The sequence below is a fragment of the Lissotriton vulgaris genome, chromosome 2_1, assembly GCF_964263255.1.
Source record: "Lissotriton vulgaris chromosome 2_1, aLisVul1.2, whole genome shotgun sequence".
Taxonomy (NCBI): Eukaryota; Metazoa; Chordata; class Amphibia; order Caudata; family Salamandridae; genus Lissotriton; species Lissotriton vulgaris.
In genome coordinates this window covers 1167297858-1167320193 of record NC_141687.1, presented here as the reverse complement: position 1 = coordinate 1167320193, position 22336 = coordinate 1167297858, and the positions used below count along the sequence as shown (strand labels likewise).

At 46.6% G+C, this 22336-nt stretch overlaps 1 protein-coding gene across 3 annotated transcripts in view; it reads left to right on the top strand.

The window, feature by feature from the left end:
- Positions 1 to 22336, top strand: part of FCN3 (ficolin 3) — a 96938-nt gene that overhangs the window by 26310 nt on the left and 48292 nt on the right. Inside the window, exons 4-5 of one of the 3 annotated variants that reach the window (XM_086956868.1) lie at positions 4373 to 4429; positions 13524 to 13651. In XM_086956868.1, the coding sequence (XP_086812994.1) occupies positions 4373 to 4429; positions 13524 to 13651 (185 nt within the window). Of the gene's footprint in view, positions 1 to 4372; positions 4430 to 13517; positions 13652 to 22336 lie in introns of all 3 variants that reach the window. The other 2 variants (XM_086956867.1, XM_086956869.1) reach the window with 2 other exon arrangements.

Sequence of the window (22336 nt, the reverse complement as noted above, 5' to 3'; positions counted from 1 at the left end):
CCATCTCCCCCTCTGCCTGCACCATCTCCCCTCCACCTGCACCATCTCCCCTCTGCCTGCACCATCGCTCCCTTTGTCCACACCATCTCCCCTCCGCCTGCACCATCTCTCCCTCTGCCTGCACCATCTCTCCTTCTGCCTGCACCATCTCCCCTCCACCTGCACCATCTCTCCCTCTGCCTGCACCATCTCCCCTCTGCCTGCACCCTTTGCCTGCACCATCGCTCACTTTGTCCACACCATCTCCCCTCCGCCATCTCTCCCTCTGCCTGCACCATCTCTCCCTCTGCCTGCGCCATCTCTCCCTCTGCCTGCGCCATCTCTCCCTCTGCCTGCACCATCTTCCCCTGCTTGCACCATCTCCCCTTCTGCCTGCACCATCTCCCCCCTCTGCCTGCACCATTTTCCCTCCGCCTGCACCATCTTCCCTCCGCCTGCACCATCTCTCCCTCTGCCTGCACCATCTCCCCTCCACCTGCACCATATCTCCCCTCTGCCTGCACCACCTCCCCTCTGCCTGCACCATCTCTCCCTCTGCCTGCACCATCTCTCCCTCTGCCTGCACCATATCCCCTCTGCCTGCACCATATCCCCTCTGCCTGCACCATCTCACCCCTGCCTGCACCATCTCCCCTCTGCCTGCACCATCTCTCCCTTGCCTCCACCATCTCTCCCTCTGCCTGCGCCATCTCCCCCTCTGCCTGCGCCATCTCTCCCTCTGCCTGCACCATCTTCCCTCCGCCTGCACCATCTCCCCCTCCGCCTGCACCATCTCCCCCTCCACCTGCACCATCTCCCCTCCACCTGCACCATATCTACCCTCTGCCTGCACCATCTCACCCTCCCCTTGCCAATATAGGACACAATTGAAATATGCAGTCCAATTAATTCTAGTGAACATTCAAAGAGCACGTGTTCACTGAGCATGTGTCATTCCCATGCAGCAGCCCAACCACAATTAGATTTTGACCACTTGCTTTCCTTATCATCAAAAGCACCCTAAAAGGAACCCCAGCCACTATCCAAGTTACTAACCCCAGAGCGTAATTACAGTATGTAGTGGCAAACAGGTGCCCTCTCCATTTCTTGCCCAATTTCTCCACCAAAATGTATGTCTCCTGTAACAGTGCAATCTGACTTTTAGAGTTCAGGAGATGAGTACAACCTTGGGCACTTGGGCAATTATTTAGTCACCTAACATTCCAGGTTATTAATATCCTTTGCATCGTGGTTGCAATGCTGTAGGGGAGGGTCCTGCCAATAACTCACCCCTTCTGAGTTTGGAACGTGATCTGGTTTCATTATCTGACTCAATCATGGTTGACCTTAACTTGCACCTAGGTACTGGTCAAGCACAACCACATGCCAGCTTTTATGGTGCTATTTTTATATTTACATTTTAAATTTCAGTAACTCCGATTTTCTCTTATTAGATTCTTGTCTTTCGAGTGCTATTTTGTTTATTAAAATGAAATCTACGTTTCTAAATTGGTCTGGATTTTTCTTGAGCTCTTTTTAAAATTATTTCTAATTTGGTATTGTATGAATAGTTTATACTTTGCCCCCAGGTTAAACCCGCCTGCCCCGTGCCAAAACTACCAGGGGATTAAACTCCGGTTTATTTAGTGACTTATGTGGTTCAACCCGACTACAGTTGAGATTATTGCTTGTGAGGAACCCTCACTCCCTCAATTAACACCCCAATGTATTAAAAGCTGCTTTATTTGTGAAGATTTCACTTAAGAGGGTATGAAAAATGCGTCTGTCAGCTCTTTTAAAATGTGCACCGTGTTCCGCGATTTGGAGTAAAAACTATTTGCACAATACAGAAAGAAAAGGTGCGAAAAAATAATTTCTGATTTTTTTCTAAAAGTGCAGAGTTTACGTTTTTGTAGCCCAACATTTCATCAGGTGCTGGGCACTAACTGTACGAAGCCAGGTTTCACCGAGGGCAATGGGAAAGCCCTGAACAAAACGCCGCTGCTCATTGCCTGGTGGTATATGCATGCATAACTGGGTTCGGCGGCTTCGGTTTCGAATCGTCACACTCATGACTCACTCACAGAACAATTAAACCCTTCGTTGTTGTGTGACTGTGACTCATGTGACGGTGTGATGTGCAGAATGTAGATGGCGGATGGATGGTGCACATGCGATCAGCTACAGGTGGTGACGTGGAGCGCTTCTTACTAGTCAGTCAGTGTGAGTGTAGTAGATTGGTGTCACCCCCAGATGGGGTGACACCCGGTGCGGTCCGCACCCCCCGCACCCCCCTAGTGACGCCACTGGCCTCCTCCCTTCTAAGACCTTGAGCAGTAGAGAACTCTCTCTCTCTGAGGGCCCCCACCCTTGTCAGAGGCCTGGCGCACTCTGACTGAAGAGAAACAATGTAAATTGTTTCTTTGTTTCTCTTCAGTCCTGGGTCAGCTGAGGAGCTCAGAGCAGGCTGCAGACGCAGCTGCTGCTTTAGAGCCTCTCACAGCTCTCTGCAAATGAGCTGAGGGGGCCCCCTTCGTGTACTGGACACTGGGGACCCCCCCCCCCGTACAGCGGGGGCTGCGGGGGTGTTTGTTACGCCCCTGAGTCAAAGTGATGAAGCACTCATGCAGCACATTTAACGGGCCAATCAGAAGCCCCTCCTAGGGCATACTGACAGACAAGCCAACGCTGCCTCTAGATCACCAGACCTTGCTGCTAAGTGAAACGTTGCTGCATCCCTTTCTCCGGAAGTGCAGCTGCATCACTGCCACCCATCACTGGAACCCATAGGCTCTCCCTTCCCTCCTACATGCACCTCGGACCTGTCACCTGACTAGGATGACCAACCGTCTTAAATTTCACGGACTGCCTGTTATTTGGGCCTCTTGTCCATTGTCCGTGAGGAATTCTTTCAAGGACGCCTTCTGTACGTAAATTCAGAAATTGGAGCGAGCTGTCTCCCGTCAAGCAGCTGAGAGTTCTGTAACTCTAACTGCATGGGCCAGCTCCTGCTGTTATCAGTGGCCTGCAGCAGCCCCACCCGGACCTGGCACAGGCTGCTATCTGCCTATTATAATTCTGTATGTCGGCCTAATTATCACAAACGGAATGATAATGAGCCTCTTTGCGCAGTGACAGCATTTGCTGGGCCTCCTCCCTCCAGAGCCCAGGACATGGCAAACTGCTTTTGTTTATTGGCTCCTGTCATGTCACTAGGGGCCAAGCTCTGTGGAGATGGAGGTTTCATTTTGGCACGTGTTACCCAGGTGCATCCACTGTTAGCCTCTTAAACTGTCACACAAGCAGTGATAATGGTACAAATACAATTGTCCTTTATTACTTATTTCTTTTGCTCCAATAGTTCAAAGTATTTTCATGTTTACCCTGACCCTCGAGCCCCCTTAGCTTTTACACATCACATCCCCTTGGGATGATTGATCGGATCGGGTGTTCTTTTTCAATGGGGGAGAGGGGGCATGTAAGATCTGATAAGCCTTCAGCTTTGATCTTTTTCTTCATTTTTTTGTTGTTGTAAATATGCATACTCAGGTGTTTAAGTTTCACTCGCACACACGACAGATGGAGAGCAAGGTTGTCTCAATCTAATATAAACTTATTTTGACTTGTGTTGGTTGGCTATTTTCTTATGTAATATTGCGCGGCCTCCTCTGATGTGTCTGTAAAACGTAACTTTTGTCCCGAATTTTTGTCCTGAATTCTGACATGTCCCGAATTTTTGGCCTGAATTTTGACCCTTTGTCCTGAATTTTTACACTCACAGTCCTGAATTTGCACCCATACCAGTTGGTCACCTTATCACCTGATGCAGCACGCAGTCTCACGCAAACACACACCTGCATTGCCATTTGCATCCAACATGCTGTTTGAAGAGGCCTTACGTTGGGCCTTGTGTTGTCATAAATGTACATTATTTGAAACCTCTGGGCAGGATAGCGTCAAGGGTCTTTCACAACAGAGTCCCTCAGTTTCCAAGGCAGTGATCCAGTCTTGGCAAAGGTGCATGGCTGGCAGAATAACTCTGGTGTCTGGACTCTGCAGCTTGAGAGACAGATTAGCTCTCTGGCGCTTTGGGATCATAAACATAGATTTTAATGAAGATATTAGTCCACGCTCTGTGGCATCAGCCATGACTTTACTTTGAGTCTGAAGGAAATCTCTGCTCCCTAGGGAGGGAACTTGTGGTTTCAGTCACCCTATCTACACCAACGGTGCCTTCTGATTATCATGAGCTCCAAACTTTAGTTGGGACAGGCGCCATTTTGAGGTTGAAAAGATGCAGTGCGAATATGGAGAGTGGAAGGGTAATGCGGTTGAAAAACATGTAGTGACAAAGAAATCCTCGTCTTAATTCTGGCCTCTTCTCTTCCGTCAGGCGACGCATGCAGCTCAGAGGCGGCTATCACCTGTTCCCAAGGAACTGGAGTCTCAGGTACGTCCGTAAGCTTCACATGAAATCTGAAATCTGCCCCGTTTCCCTGAGGAAGGTTAATGGCACAATGGGGAGCAGTCAGAGGGACCGATGGGGTGGGTTTCAGGGGCCACACAGGCGGCACATGGTCTTGAAAGGTAAAAAGGACCAGAGACCTCATCTGGAACCCTCATTCACAGAGATAGTTAATATGTGGGGTACGCTCTGAAGGAAGTGAATGTAGTTCATTGTTAGCTAACACGGTTCCATAATTGACCTGTACAAGGAACACGATCCTCCAGCCCATCAGAAGAGGCAGTCCAAGAATTGCTATTTCCAGTGCTTAATTTGTAAAAGAGTAAGTGCCTGGGCCAAAAGCTTTGCTCAAAATCCCGCTGCCACGTTATTGTACGTGGGCATGCCATAGGCTGCATAGTCTTAATTACACCTCTTTAATCCACCACCAGACAACCCCTTTATCTCACAAAGGTACTTGCTTTCTACGTTTATTACGCTTTTTTGTCTTTTTCTTCGTCCTCCTTGTGTGTTTTTCACTCTCTTGCTGTGGGTTAAAGTATGCTGAGAAAAAATGAGAGGCAATCACCTAAATATTGGTGCCAGTGGGCCCCATCATGACCCACCGGCTCAAAATAAGCCCTGGTCATTACAAAGTAAGAACTGAGTCAAGACCACCCCAGAGCCCTAAGAGCTTGCAGTTTAAGGGATGGTCTGCCCTACAGTGAAGCAGGGTTGCACCCCTTTTGAGCTTAGAGTGTATCTTTTTTAAGTTCAAAAAGAATTTTATTTCAGGGAAGGAAAGAGGGACAAGGTGTCAATACAAAATACAATGAAAAAATAGAAAGTACAAGTGCATCAGTAAGCAATGGGCATAATACAGTTATAAACAATAATGAAAGCTAATCATGAGCGTCAAAACTAAATAAAATAAAAACCACAGTTGTAGAGACAAAATTATACAAAAGGAAGTATGTACAGTTGATAATGTAAAAGAAGCGGAATGCGGGGGGCATTCAAGGAGGCTTGAGAACTTCTTGCTGTGAGGGCTGTGGGTGAAACGAACGTTTAGCACATACATCAAGATAAAGCGTAACAGGAAGCCATAAGTCTGTGCGTTTTGCTGCCATGTGGGCCGGAAAAACAAAAGCAGTATCCAGTCTATGATTATGGCAAACGTTATACCACCATGCTTTAAAAGAAATGTTAGAAAAATTCTTCCAGTTGACTGTAATTTGCTGAAACGCAACAGCTAACAATAAATCAATAATCTGAGTGTTAAGTTCAGCATCCTCCCAACAAGGAGAAAGACTTCCTAAAAAAACATTAATGTAAGAGAAAGGAATGCAAGTATGAAGCATTACATTAATTTGGGCCCAAACCTGCAACCAAAAGTCATGAACAGATTTACATAGGAATAACATATGAAACAAAGTCGCTTGCGGGGAAGAAAAGGACCAGCAAATGTGTGGAGTGGTTGGAAAGCGTTTATGAAGATCAAATGGTGTGAAAAAAAGTCTATTGTAAATGAAGAACAGGGTTTGTGTCAGGGTCGCTGCTCTAGAGGATTTGCGAATCTTATTCCAGATCTTATCCCATAAGGGGATGGGCCATAGAGTGTATCTTGAGTAATCAGCACAGGAGAGATAACAGCGACAGACCCTTAGCTTCGGTGTTCTGCGTGACGAGTGAGCGCAACAGAGGAATAGCTCAGTACCACAGAGCACTTGCTTTTTGGCAGGTGGTTGGCTCACCAGTGGAAACCTGGCCATGGAGCACTGGACGGCCCAGAAGAAACAGCTGCCGGAACCTTAGGATGCAAGATTAAAGTAGGAGGTTGGCCCAAGAGAGGATATGATCCAAAGATCCATGACTTTAGGCTACTTTCTGCTACAAAACTATCACATGTTTTGCCCTGTCAGATCAATTCAGATTTGTCTTCCTCTTTTCATTTTCAACGCTTTGTAGATAAGTTGTAGAGTTACAGCCCTAAAGATATAGTCAGGACACTGGGCTGCTTTGCCCTTCACTTAGTATTTTCCATATAGACAAGGTCACATTATTGGAATGTAATAGTCCCATTCCCTGCTCATCTTTTTATTTGGTCCTGTTACTGTCCTTTGTAAAATTTGGTCTTTGAATTGTTAATAGGCTTATTAGTCCCTCCTTAGTACCTCCCTTTCTTCTGTTGTTACCTTCCATGAGGACACCCCTGGTACATGCGTTGTTACTCAGTAGGTTTTAATGACAGCCTCCAAGCACTTTTTTATTTAAGGGCTTCCTCGCTCTCCCGCAACGGTTTATTATTTTTTTAATGTAACTAGTATGGCACGCCTCAGCACTAATAACAGCGGCCACGCTTTCCTTTAGTTCCTTGCGATCGCTAAAGGTGCCCCCATGCCTTTTTTTAAATTAACTTTTTTTTTACAATTGCAGCACCCTCTCTTTAGCTTTAAACATCTTAAACTAAAACGCGGGTGCCTCAATTTCTTCCAAAGTAAAGAAATAGAGAAAAAATGACTTTTTTTCTATTTCTTTACTTTTGATGCAATTGTGGCACCCACACTTTAGCTTGAGATGTTACAAAGCCTAAGCGCCGATGCCGCGATTGTAACAAAAGTAAACAAAGAGAAAAAACAGTGTGCCCCCCCCCCCATTTGTTTTTTCTTTGCTTACTTTTGTTAAAATCTCGGCACCTGCGCTTAAGCAGTAAGCATCGTAAGCTAAAGCGCAGGTGCCGCAATTGCTTCAAAAGTAAAGAAATTGAAAAAAAAGTTACTTTCTATTACTTTACTTTTCAGGAAATCGCGGCACCAATGCTTAAGCTTACGATGTTTACAGTTAAAGCGTGAGTGCCACAAAGGTCTCACATTTGCAAGAGCTTGAGGTACCACTTGCAGGTTTTCTAAAATCATAAATAAAAGGCAGTGTCATTTACAATGCCATTACCTCAAACTCTCACGAATGCGAGACCTATTGCATTGCAAATGCTTGTTTATTGTCTTGTGCTTCGGTGGACACTGTTAGGTATGTGGAGTTCCTCACTGCCAAAACTGCACGTTGAATGGGGACGCTGCAAAACTATCTGGAGCCATTGCAAGAAATTCGTCATAATTGTTTTCAAATATGAATCCTACTTTGGGCCCACTACTGAGCTGGTAGAACTATTATTATTATTATTATTATTATTGGGACATTTGTAGAGCGCTGCGTTACGCACACCGGCGTGTCCACGCGCTAAAAGAGGGAGAGGCAGCGAGCGGGGAGCACAAAGACAGAGCGAACAATTATTTTGCGTAGAGGAATGTTTTCAATCTCGCTCGGAATCTGGCTTCCTCCGGTTCCAAGCGCAGGTCCACTGGTAGTTTGTTCCAGTTATTAGCCGCTAAGCATCTGAAGGACCTGCCTCCCATGTGGGCTTTCTTAACTCTGGGGATCTTGAGAAGACCGCCCCCTGCGGATCGGAGCGCACGTGTTGGTTGATACACTTCGATCAATTTATTCAGAGGGTCGGGCGCCCTGCCGTTCAAGATTCGATGACAGGTGCAGAGGGCTTTGTATTCCACTCTTCTCCTCACGGGGAGCCAGTGTAACTTCTGGAGGGCCGCCTTGGAAGGCGCCCTTTTGGCAGCCTGAGAATCAAACGAGCTGCCGCATTCTGCAGCACTTGCAGGCGTGCCATGCTTTTTTCAGGAGCCCCCAGGTACAGCAGGTTCCCATAGTCCGACCTAGCTGTCACCAGGGCGTGGACCAGGGTTTGACGGGCACCGATCGGGAGTAAGTCAAGGACCTTTCTCAGCTTCTTCAGAATCCCGAAGCAGACTCCTACCACCCGGTTGATCTGGGGGCCAAAAGTAAGACCCGCATCAAACCACACCCCCAGATTGCGTGCCTCTTGACAGGGGGTTGGGGTTGGTCCAAGACAGGGTGGCCACCATGCCGACGACCAGGCAGACTGGGCTCTCCCCACCACCAGCACCTCTGTCTTGCTGCCATTAAGCTTCAAACAATTGATAGCCATCCACTCGGCAAGATCTTTCATGCACGAACGGAAGCTATCGGCAGCAAGGCAGGGCGCGTGCGATAGGGAGATCACCAGCTGCGTATCGTCGGCATACGAAACCAATTGGAGACCATGACTCTCCACAATCGAGGCAACTGGCGCGACATACATATTAAAAAGGGTCGGGCTCAATGACGAACCCTGCGGCACGCCTTGGCCCAGGGGAACCCCTTTTGAATAGCAGTCTCCCTGCCTAACTCGAAAGCTTCTCCCCTTGAGGAAGTCCGAATCCATCTCAGCGCGGTGCCAGAGATGCCACCTCTGTTCAGACACTGTAGCAAGATGTTGTGAGCTACAGTGTCAAACGCCGCGCTGAGGTCCAACAGGATCAGAGCCATAGTTTGGCCTGCATCCACCCCCTCCCTCAGATGTTCCGTAGCCATAAGGAGGGCAGACTCGGTGGAATGGCGTGGCCTGAAGCCAAACTGCGTCGCGTGGAGCAGTCCCGTCTCTTCCACGTGCTTCATGATTTGGGTATTAACCACCTTTTCTGCCACTTTGGACCGAAAAGGCAGGAGGGAGATGGGCCTCAGATTCTCTAATACCTCGAAGCCTAAGTGGGGTTTCTTCCGGAGCGGGAGCACCACCGCCTGTTTCCACCCCTCGGGCAGCTTCCCCGATCTGAAGGAGATCTCTAGGACGTGCCTCATATAAGGCTCCAGAACTTCAAGGCTGTCCGCCAGGCGTTTGGGTGACACTGGGTCCCACGGGGACCCTGATTTAACAGAGCGACACACCACTACTAAATCCTCAGATGGAGGGGTGTGGAAGTTAGTAAGGTGCCCTGCCAACTCCGTGTCCACAAATGCTGCCTCGAAGTCAATCCCTGTCGGCGGATAGGGGAAAGTCGAGTAGATCTTCTCGACTTTAGTTGAGAAATATTCGGCAATTCGGTCACATGACTCCGTAGAGAAATTCTCCGGCTCAGTAGGTGAATTTACCGTGGTCAGAGACTTGTAAATACCGAAGAGTTCTTTGGCCGAATTCTCCGACCCCAGGATTTGTTCTGCATAGTAGGCTGCCTTAGACTTTTTGATCAGCCTATGATGTAGGCGCCTTTTTTCCAAGAACAGTTCTCTAGCTTGATTGTCATAAGACACCCTCCAGACTCTTTCGGCTCGCCTGCAATCTGCCTTAGTTAACCTCAGCTCACCACTGTACCATGGGGCAGAACGTTCTTTCCGAGCACCTGTGGATGTGCGGCAGAGTGGAGCTGTCTGGTCAGTAATGCGCTGATTCAGGTTTGAGACCGCTGTTTCTATATCTTCGCCACCAGGCTGACCACCCTTACTTAAGGCTTGGTTGAAATCCTCCACCGAGAATTTAGCCCACTTCCTCCTGAGGTAGTTAGGGGGTGCCTGACTGGCTTTGTTGGATTTTGGGCTCTGTATGGAAAATGCCACCAGAAAGTGGTCTGTCCAGGGGATAGGCTCTATTCCGGACACCTCCACACCTCCCCAGTTAGCATAAACCGGGTCCAGAAGGTGTCCCTGGCGGTGCGTGGGGACCGATAGCTTCAATTCCAGTTGAAGAGCTAACATATCCCAGCAGAAGTCCTTAACCCCTGTATCCTCTGGGCAGTTTAAATGCAGGTTCAGGTCTCCTAAAAGGAGAAATTTATCCCTGCGTAGGGTAGCCTCCATAAGGCTTTCTAGCAGGCTCTCTCTGAACTTTGTGCAGGCCCCTGGCGGCCGATATACCAGACAGCCTTTGATCGTCGTGCCCCCGTTGATTTGAATCGTGAAAACTCCTGCCTCACTCTCCACAATCATCGTGCGCTCTAGGCAACAGCCCAAAGTTTTCCTAAAAATAATAGCAATCCCCCCTCCCACCCCCTCAGGCCTATCCAGCCTAACCCAAGAATAGTTCTCCGGCGTGGCCTCGATAATATCCGAGTCGGAAAACTGGTCTAACCAAGTTTCCGTAAGAAACAGTAGGTCAAACTTTTTATCTAAAATCATCTCATAAACATCGAGTCTATGTTTACGTAGCGATCTTACATTGAGGAGGCCACAGGAAAGTGCTTGCTCCGTGGTATCCCGCAGCAGGGTAGTAAAACGGTAGCCGCAGTGAGGACATTCCCTATCGTCACTCGTCATGCCATGCATACAAATGGATGCAGTGCGCGGACGGAAGCCAAGGAGAAGCTCCTTAGACCAGCGGATCTTACGACCAGGGGTTGTCGCCCTAACCCGCTGTCGGCCGCGGACGGGCGCAGACGGGCTCGACTTTGGCGACACTTCGGCGCGCCTTCGTCGCGCCCGCTGCGCTCGTCCGCTGCGCTTCCGGAATGACATCCTCCTTTTAAAGCCCTCAGCCCGTCTGCCTCACCGCGACTAGACCGCTAACCGGTCACTCGCAGGCGGAAGCGGAAGTGACTGTCTCTCACCTCCACGCCCTCCGCTCAACGGTGCTAGCCACCCTGTCGGACCGAGGCGTGGAGGCGGGAAGACAAGACAGGCACCCCAATGCGTCTGGTGAGTCAGGGAGTCCAGGGGGGATTCAAGAAGCCTAAGCCCGCTAAGGGCTTGATTTCAGCGGAAACACCGCTAAAAGTGCATCCGTTTTCCGTGCAGAAGAGAAGTTTTAAGATGAAGTATGCTGTGCAGCACAGTCCGTAAAAGCGCTACGTGAGCACAATTAAAAACACATTAACAGCGCGCAAAGCAGCTGTGAGCCCTGCCACTGCTCACTCACCGCCCTATCTATGAACTATCACTCATATATAAGTACACATTCAATGTACAGGGAACTTATGTCTGATCTACCACTAGACCCTTTCTGCTTCCTGGGTTCTCTATCTTTTAATTTACAAATATCTACAAGAGGACACTTGTCCCCTGCTCCCTGCTGCACTGCTCAAGGTGCCGAGGATCTGATGCTTATTGTGTGTTTGTGTGCCACACTTCTGGCGGCCCTTCACCCTTGTAGAGTAGTCATGAAGGCCTATAGGCAGTGTAGGCAGGATTCTGATTTCTTGATGCTGTCTCCCTTAGAATCTCTGTTTCAGCCCATGTCTCCTTCTTCTAGTGCTAGTGGCTCCTTGTCGAGTCTCAGCGCTTTCATGAAATATTGGTGGCGCCCTGCCCCGTTGTCCATATTGTTGGCTTGCTGTTCCATCCAGTGCCTCTCTGTCCCTGACTACCTGTCTCTCTGTCCCAGCGTCAGTGTCCTACCTCAGTGCCAGTGAGTTCCTGTTCCATTATTGGTGTCTTCCAGTCCCAGAATGTCTGTGTGAATGTCTTCCTGTCCCAATGTCAGTGTCTCCATGTCCCAGAGTCCACCTGAAGTCTTTTATACTTGTATATGTAGCTTGTCCATACCCTATATCCCTACACAACTACACAGCTTATTTACACCATGTGCGACTCTGTATAGCTTCTTGTACCCCGAGAATCTCTATAGATGTAGCGCCTTGGTATCCCTTTGCCTGATGTTAATGCACCTTGGTATCCCTTTTCCTTATGTTAATGCACCTTGGTATCCTTTTTCCCAGCTGCCTCACAATGTGTAGCTCCTTGAAATCACACATCTTAATTTATGTAGCTGCTTGATACACTGTGATCCTGTGTTTCTGGGATGATGTCATGACGACGACTGTCACAACAGATAATACCATAACAGAATCCTGCACCACGAACAGTAGAAACTTCAGCAAAGAATGATTTATCACTGTATTTAATGGGACATGTTTACTACAATAAGGTTTGGGTTAGGCAGTATGTTAAAGTTTAGACTCAGGATTAGAACAGGTGTGTTTGTGTTTTTTAAGTCAATGATTACCAAGAGGGCAAGGGTTAGAGAAAGGAAATGACATAGTTAGGATTAGGAATAGACTAACATTAGGAGTCAGGGGTAGGAAAGGGGTTAGGGCAAGGCTCAGGAAAAGGGGTGGGTTACAACTCGTTTTAGGGTTAGGGCGGGGTCCAGGGGTAAATAATGGTTAAAAAGAGGTTATTGGTAGGGGGGAAGCTCATTAATGGTTAAAATAAGAGTTCTGGTAGAAGACATGTTCTTTCTTACCTGTGTAGGTCCTTTTAGTGTGCACATCATTTTGACAAGCATTGCAGGTAAAACAATACACGATTTGGCCCAAGGGTGTGTAATCGCTGGGAAGATAGTTCAGTGCCATGTAATTTTGTGTCATAACATTGATCCCCAGCTGTAGCGCCTTGAGGCTTTCTATCTCTCTGTATTTAGATACCTGACACCTGAACCCCTTTTGGTGCAACTCCCTGAATGAGGCAAAAAGTAGGTGACTAATGAGACAGGGTCATACCACAGATAAGAGAGGAGAGCACATCATCCGACAGAGGAGGGGCGTAACCCTGGCCATGGACAGAGGAGCCTCGTGTCTATGGCACGTGGCGGATGAGAGGACATCCAGGTACAAAGGTCTGAGAGGGAGACACACAACAGATGAGCGAATGGAGTAAAGGGCAAGGTCAATGAGCGTGGGCCTCAGATCACCAGTCTAAAGTAAAAAGTGAACCCCAACACAAGATGGATGACAGAGGAGACCAAGGCAGATAGTGGGCTATAGATGTGACTGAGGTACAATTCCAGTGAACAAGTGGAAGGATGAGAATAAGGTCCTAGCCAGGTGGGATAAGACAGAAGCTGGATAAGAGAAGAGGCAGGCTCAAGTAGGAGACGAGAGTAGTCCGAGACACAAGAAGGACGAAAGAGGAATGAGGCACAGGATGACTGTAAGGGAGGCATCAAGCAGATGGGATTGGGATAAGAGTATGTAGGACCTTGACACCCTGTAGCCGACTGTTTGCCTCTCTGATGCCCTGTGTCTGTTATGAACACAGCACCTTTGAGACAAGTATCCATTAGAAGTGTAAATAATCTCCTCAAATTCGTTGGTTTCATCATTTTCTCTGGCAGAAATATATCTTCTGGTGGTGGGGATTGAAGGAAGTAGGGGTAGGTGGTGTGTAGAACCCCTGTGTGGGATGGTAGTGTCTTTAATTGGTGGGAGTGACGATAATCTCTCATCATTTCTTGTTCTGTGCTTTTGGGCAGGTCCAGGTCCAGCAAATTGTAAGGAGCTGTTCTCGAGCGGGCACACACTCAGCGGATGGTACACAGTGTACCCGGTCGGTGGGCGAGGGATGACCGTCTTCTGTGACATGGAGACCGATGGAGGAGGCTGGCTGGTGAGACAACCGGGATGAGACTTTCTTGACATGTGCAAATGATCAATAGAAGGGCCAGTTGTCATTTCATGGAGGTCTCAGGTGGACGAGGACCAGACATGTGGGACCCTCCATCCTCCACACACAACCTAAACCACATCCCATACTTATAGAGGACTAATTGTCATGCACCCACCTGCATTATTTAATGTAACTTCCTTGAAACCTACATATTCCTCAAATTATGTCAAATACTCAACATTTCTCCCTCAAGTTACAGATTTCGATAAATTCAGAATTTCTTAACCTACTGAACCCTGTATGATGATTTAACTTTTTTGGGAAATGTCCTATAAGATATACTAAAGTAGAAAGTCGAAGTTAATAAACAGAATACCTGAGAATTATGAGAAAGTGCCACAAAGAGAAGCTACAAAGCATGAATTCTGAAACATAGAATATTTTCCCTACACAAACCACAACCAGAACATCTAGTTACATGATGTATATTTGTAAAACACATTTTACCCTGAAAGGGTGGCTCTGAAATAACAGATGGCTATTGCTACTTAACTCAATAGTAATATTTGATCAACTTCAGAAAGATTCAAACCTGTAACCATGAGGTTAAACATAGACCAGTGCATTGTATAATTGTGTCTACCGAGCCACCAGACCCAGCTATAACCCCCAATATAACTCACCTTCCCCCTGAAATAAGAATTATGATATATATCTACAACCAAGCTATCTTATGCTATTTGCAGTTGTAGTGAGTGTGCACATTCTGCCAGTGGTGGGGCCTTGTCGTGCTTATGGCAGCCCAGTGACTTTCCACTTGGTTCTGGGATTTCAATTGCAGAATGGAGCCTGATTTAGCTTGTGTTAAAGTGTTAGGGGCAATGCATTTCTAATTTTGGTTAGGTGGTTATGTCCTATTCAGTGAGATAAGGGTCTATGTTAATGTGTGGTATATCATGGTAGTAAGTGTAGTTGTGGACACTGTGATAGCTAACTATAAAAGGTATCTGGACTGTGTTGGGTGTGTATGATTTTCCCCCCCTAATCTGTTGTGCAGGAAATGTGCATTCTCTTTATTAGTGATCAGTGTTGTGAACCATATAATAGCAGACCAAGTGACATTTTGGCATGTGTTCAGTGTATGGATGGAGGTCTGTCCAATGTGTCATGTTGGAATTTTGTGTACTGTTTTCTATTAGTTAGTGATGTGTTGAGCCAAATAATAGCTGCCTTCGTGGCATGCCTGGTGTGAGAAATTGGGTTGCTGGTTGAGGGGGATGTGAGCCCTTCTCAGGTAACAACCACAACCCATGTCAGGGTGAACCAGCAAATGTCACTAAATTAACTTGTGCTCAACCCTCTGATAGCTTGTAATAAAAGCAGGCAGGGTTAACTTAGAGGCAAGGTGCAAAGGATTTATGTAGTACACAAAGAGTTTTTTGTCAGCCAGACAAACTCCTCAGGATCGATGTGATGCTAGGTAATTCCACCTCTTGGTATCCCCAGCTTATGAATGTTGTTATAGCACAGACAGCTGAGGTGGCCCAGTAAGGGAGGGGAGGCAGGCACCTAAAAGAGTTTCAAAACAATATTAAAACACATTCCTCTACAGCTTAACTTCCCTTCCGTGAATCGTTTTCTCACCATACCCTACCCTTCAAGGGAATAAAATGTAAGTGTTTCCTCATATCCTTTTCTTGGATTCACTCATGTATCATCTAAAACAGAAAACCTATATCACTATGCAACTAGTGCCCGTGACCTGCACTGTGAAACTCCATTGGGGTTTCTCAACCAACCTACCTATGCATTACTCGCTTGTACTTCACAGGGGGACTTTCTTGTTCTAATTTCCCCTGTTAAGCGATATAAAATACAAGGATGCCTAATCATGAAGAGTAATTCACTTTCACCAGTTAAAAAAAAAAATATATTGAATTTTAACACAAAAGAAACAAAGAACAATGCAAATCTGTCACAGTGTAATTACATTCACACAAGGAACATGCTGATTACAGGTGTACAGATGCGTAAGTCAACAACTCAACACAGTGAAAGGAAGCTATCAGACCCAGAAGACCCATTACCAACATGTTTGGAGGGGTCAGATGATGATGCAGGGTAACTCTGTGTGTAGACTAATTAAATGGTATGACCCAGTGATGACGTACCGCCGCCTTATATCTAGACAGTGCTAAGAAGCCCATCTCTTAAGGAGAGATCATTGTTGCATCATTTATGTCTCATAAGGTATCCTCATGAGAAGGGGAGGGAGCTCATTCCCCACGCCCCCGAATTACTCCTTACTCGTTAGATAATCCTGGTATCAGCTCCAGAAGTTCTTGGGTCGGCTTTTAGGAGGGAGCAATTCACTTAGGGCCAGATGTAGGCATCCAAATACCGGTCGGTAACGGCCGAAAATACCGATTTTCGGCCGTTACCGACCGGTATTTCGACACTGAGATGTAGGGCCACCTAAAATACAGAATTGGTAATTTTACCGAATCGGTAATTTTACAGAATCAGTAATTTTACAGAATCGGTAAAATTACCGATTCTGTAAAATTACTGAATCTGTACTTTGAGATGTAGATAGCACTATTATCAGTGCTACAGGGCTTTAAGAATTCGTTATTTACCACCAACTAGAAGTTGGTGGTAAATAATGAAAGTCCTCGAAAAAGCATATTTTTTGCTTTTCAAACGCTGCCATGTTGCAGACATACATGCCCTTAGGGCATGTATGTCTGCAACATGTGCACCCATACACGATTGAGGGGTGCAACAGGGTGTCAAAGTGACACCCTGCCACCCTTCAATGTTTCCCCCAATTACCGAATCGGTATTTACCGATTCGGTAATTGACATTCATTCTTATGGGCCTCCAAGCTCATAGGAATGAATGGCAATTACCGAATTGGTAATCTTACCGATTCGGTAATTTAAAAAGAGAAATTACCTACATCCCATTTACCTACTCTTAAATACCGAATCAGTATGATTCAGTATTTAAGAGTAGGTAAATCGATATCACCTACATCTGGCCCTAGCACCTTAGATGCGGCGCAAATATCGCTCCCCAGTGCTGCGCTGTCCATTGGAACTAGTGCTGAATGGACGTCCAATGGTCGTGCGCAGCACTGGGGAGGTAGTGCTGCCGTTGGCCAACGCCCTGACGCAGCACTTAAGAGGCTAAATACCTCAAATTGAGTATTACAAAATAACATGTCACAGGAACATTGCGCTATGGTGGGGGAGGGACCTCTGGCCCAATGTCTTGCTACCACCTGCTTAGCAACCAATAACCCCATCTCCACAAGGCGCCTAACGCTCTTGTGTATATGTTTTGAAAAACCCAATAGAGCCAACAATAGGTCCAGACTCAGGGGCACCCCGGTGACTTCTCGAAGTTTCTGAAAGACAGATATCCAAAAATTGACTACATCAAGACATAGCCATGCCATGTGGAGAAACTCTCCTGGCTCCACACCACATCTCTCACATTTCGCCGTGTCTCGAAGCCCAAACCTATGTAATCGGATCAGGGTATAGTAAACTCTATTTATAAATTTAAAATAAATAAGCTGATGCCGTCCATTCAAGAAAACTCGACGGGTAGATTTCGAAACAATAGCGCCAGGTGTCATCGTCTATTACTGTATCTAACTCAGTTTTCCAGTCAAGCCAGGCCTTAGTGAAGTTATTCCTCCTGTAGTCCTGTACCAGATTGTGAATACTGGAGATTACCTTCTGGGTGGACTCTGCCCGCAGTAGATGGGAGAAGGGGAAAACCTCTGGCAGTTAAGTCAGTTCGTATCCCAGCATATCTCGAAGGGCATATCTAACTCTATAATAATTGAACGTAACCAAAGGTGAGACCACTTGCCCGTCCAAGACCAGACTTTCCCATCCTCGTCTTGCACCATCCTCAAAAAGGTCACCTATGCTGGGAGTATTAAGAATTGAAAGTGCTCGCTGCACCTCCGGTTCCGCTCACACAGGCAACCAGTAACACACGTCGACCGGCGTAAGTGGAGAATATAAGATAGAGGCCGCCTGTCGCTTCAATATATTATACAATGCATGTGCAGTGGCATTTATAGAATCAAGTATGCCAGCGTGTCTGTGCGGGGTTTGAAACAAAAAAGAAGCTGCATGGACGGTCCCGCAGCTACCCTCTCTATATGCAAATGAGGAGGGGGTTTGTTGATGTAGCCAATCAAAAGCAGGCAAACACTGCGCCACATAATAATAGAGGTACATGTCCAGAGCACCAAGTCCACCCATAGAGTATGGGAGCATAAGAACCTCCCAGCAGACACAAGATGCTTGCTGGCCCAGGTTAAATGGGTCAACAATGATCTACGGCGCTTAAAGAGGGGAGCTGGGGGGGACCATTGGTATATTACAAAATAAGAACAAAAATTGCGGGAAGACCACCATTTTCATCAAGGAAATGCGGACCATTAGGTATAGTGGCAATCGCACCCCTCTATCGATATCGCCTTCCAATTTCACCTACGCTTTGCCATAGTTCTCAGTTAACACTACTTCGGAGTTAGTGTATACCTGAATGCCCAAGTACCGCACAGAATCAGTCGTCCACTGAAGCGGGAAATCAAGTTCAATGGGTCCCAACGTGAGTGGGAAAATTGCGGATTTGGTCCAATTAATGCGGAGGCCAGAAAACTCACCGTAGCGCACCACCTCCCTCAGAACAGGGGACAGATTGGTCTCGGGATCACTAATATAGAGGAGGGTGTTATCTGCGTAAGTGGAGATAATCAAATTATATTGGGGGAACCGTAGCCCCCTATGACTGTGGTACTCCCTGAGTGTGCATGCCAGAGGCTCTGCCACCAGAGCATAAAGGAGTGGAGATAATGGGCACCCCTGACTCGTGCGCCTGGAGATTCTGAAAGTTGAGGTCACCAAATGTCCTATTCTACCTCTAGCCGTCGGTTCATTATATAGGACAGATACTAACCTAATGTGACTAGCCACATGAAATCCCACTCACCGAATCAAAAGTCTTTTCGGCATCTAGGAATATTGCAGCAGCCTTATTCTCGGGGCTAGTGTGTTGAATGGCTCAGAACAACGTCCGTAAATTATAAGTGAGGGTGCGTCCCGCCACAAACCCCGACTGCTCAGGCCCGACAAGTATCGGCACCAAGGGGGCCACACATTCACCAGTTGGGTTACTAAACAGATTCACCTCTCTCTGGTGATGTATTGTCTGTACGAGTTTTTTCACTCTTCGCTGCTTCTGAGTTTTCACAGTTGTCTTTATAGTAAGAAGGAAAACTGAATATGTATCTTGTGCACTGAAAGTGGAAAGTGGAAGTGGAGACCAACCGCTTTACAGCGTAATCTCAAAAGTCTTCACATTGTACTAGCGGAGCCCACCGGCGTCTTCACAAGAATAATGCCATCACACAATGGTGGTTTAGAAAACGGAGCCCACCCCCATAACAGCAAAATGTCAATGTACTAAAAGTGTATACTGTAAAGAGCCCACCCCATCATGACGTCGCAATGAGTTTAATCAAAAACAGAACACGTTTCTGATACACACTCCAATGACATCAAAGGGACTTGAAGCGGTGCAAGTGCACGGTTAGCACACCATCTGAACAAACTGGAGCTGCTTGAAAAGAAACCAGACCTGCACTGTAACTCTTCTCCTCTGCTCGCGACTACGAGTAATAACAAGCGGAGTACACATGTGTGGGGCCAGTTTTAATACAGACCCCCCTCTCAAAATGGCTGTAAGATGCTTGCCTGGTGCTGTGTTGCCTACAAAAGTATAAGGCATCATAGAAAATGGAGTCCAGTTACATGTTCATGCAGATTGTCTGCTTCTGTACTGTATCCTGCAGGCATATTTAAACAAACTCTCATTAGGTTTACTCAGAAGCACTTTCTGAGGGCATATTTGTCAAACATACTAGATTAAGGGTGTAAATAATGTTCTAACCAGGATCATGCCCTTTCATAGAGGCCGGTACAAAAGGGGGTGGTGATGGACATAGCATCTGAACCAATCAAACACTCATACCCAGTCAACAGATCTGGGTTTAATCCATCACTGTTCTTTAGCCCACTCTGCCACCCCAGTTCAGACATGGCCATATGCAAATCAGTCTGACCCTGTGCATCCTGGGAACAGTCCAGCCCGAACTGCCAAGCCATGCCTTCCCTGGACCAGAAACAAACTTCCTAGGACCGGTTTCTGGCATTACAGCCGTCTTCAGCCAGGCTTGCTTGAATCCACTGGCAAATTTACCATTAAACAGGATTTAAAACTACAATTCTTTAGAGGCCAAACATGATATTTCCTTCCTGTTCCCAACAAAGGTTTTCACTTATTAAATGTTATAAGGTAAAGCAACATTATCCCTAAGGCCTCCCAGAAGTCCCCCCCCCCCCCCCCCCCCCCCCCCCAGGACATGAAAAATTGAAAGCTACTACATATCCAACCTTTAATACATGCACCCTGCCCTACGGGCTTTTGAGGACGTACCTCTGGGTGACTTTTATGTATTAGAAAGGGAGTTTTAGGCTTGTGTTTTTGTATGTATACTGCCAAGCCTAATTGGAAGTTTAAAAATGCACACAGGTTGCAATGGCAGGCCTGGGACATGTTTAAAAATGCTACCTAATTTTGGGGGGGGGGCACAAGAAGTGCTGCAGACCCTGTGGACATGTAGTACCACTTTACTAGGGACTAATGAGTATATTAAATGTGCCAATTCGGTGTAAGACAATTTTGCCATCTTTTAAGGAGTGAACACAAGCACAATAGTACTGTTTAGCAGCAGTAAAGGGCACAGAGTCCTATTGCCAACAAAACCTAATTCAGATAATAGGAGAGGTGAAGGAAATAAAAAATGTTTGTTGGTGGCCCTGCAGAGAGAGCCAAGTCCAACATCTGGCTGTGTTGCATGTATGTGTTTTCTGTAATGTGTTCTGTTCAAGGTTTCTGTGTGTTTGTTAGTGGTTAGTGCTGTTATTAGGCCCCTATTGCACAACCAAAAATACCTAGTTGATGTTCAGCCCCATAAGAGGACATATCTATCAATGTTCATTCCAAACCAGGAACAGACGATATTCAAATTACAGGTTGTCACAGGGCTAGACATCCCCTATTTCTGATTCTTTCACTCAGGCACCTAGCATCATTTACCACCCAGCTGCCTTCCTCCTCAAACCATCCATCAACTCCGTATGTACATAGAGATCTTTTCAGAGGCACAGCCAGAATCACAAACTGAAATCTGATCCCCAGTAGCTTCTTTAACTTCCGCTGCAATCTTTATGCCTTATAATGTACCTTATCCATCTGCAACAAATCAACAAATAGTTACATAAGTCACATTTCCCACTTCTCTATGAACAATCCCTTCATTGCTGATCTTACTCTTTTTCACCTTTGACCTCATCCACTCAAAAGGAGATTCATCAGTCACCATACGTGATGTGGTTCAAACAACCCAGAGCAAATCTCCTGCATCTTTCTTCCTTTAGACCACTCAATGAAAACAGAAGCACTCTGCCCTAATAGACCGTAGGTATGGTGTGAGAAGTTGGCCTGGTATATTATGTCCACTAATTAAAGTGGGAACCTTGCACCAGTCCAAATGACCCTGATGATGTATGAGGTCAAAGATAGCAAAACCAAGGTTAGCCTGGCTAATGACGGCTGATTAGCCAAAAACCTGTCCCAGGGTGCTTGTTTCCAGTCCATGGAAGACATGGCTTGGCAGTTCGGGCTGGACTGTTCCCATGAGGCACAGGGTCAGACTGATTTGCATATGGCCATGTCTGAATTGGGGTGGCAGAGTGAGCTCAAGACTGATGATGGATTAAACCCAGATCAGTTGACTGGGGGTGAGTGCTTGTAATGTTTAACACTTCGTCCATCATCCTCTTTAGTTTTGCTGAGGTCAAAGATAACCTTTAGAAAGCTATCCTAGTGGTAGCTGTGGAGAGCAGCCTTCAGGCTTAATCTTGAAGGAATGTAAAGCAGCTTGTTTTACCAGAATACCACCTCCTGAATTAATCAAATCAAAGGAGACCCACACAGTAGTGACATAAAAATATGTATTTATTAATATAACACTCTCTAGTATCATCTAACGAGGATAGAACACACAATACAAGATCCATAGAACAGTTTTAAGTAGCACAATACACAGTGGGCTCCAGGGGGAGATCAAACCATATACTAAAATGGCATAATAACCACGACTCGGGTCAAGACAAGGTCTGGCGCACATAGAATCATTGGGACCCCAAGGAACCACCCAAGGTGAGTAGATAGGGACCCCACTGAGGACGGGTGCAGTGTGCTAACATGACCCCGGGCTCCGTACAATTCTATGGGGAAGCCACGGTTGCGATTTTACAGTTTAAGGAACCTTCTAGGAGGACTTCAATCAATTCCTTTGAAACTTATGAGGTTGGAGAGTAACCCCACTCGTGGATACCATAGTACCCGAGTTACCTATCCCAGAGTAGCAAGGTGCATAGATCTGGAGTGGTTTCGGAAACCACTGTCGTTCTAAATGGAGGGCTGTGAAGAAGTACTGCTGCAGTGAATGTGAAAAGGGGCAGGTGGAATCCAAGCCTGTATTCTGAAAGGGAAGAACCTGAAAGCAGAGGGGATAGTCTGAGTCACTT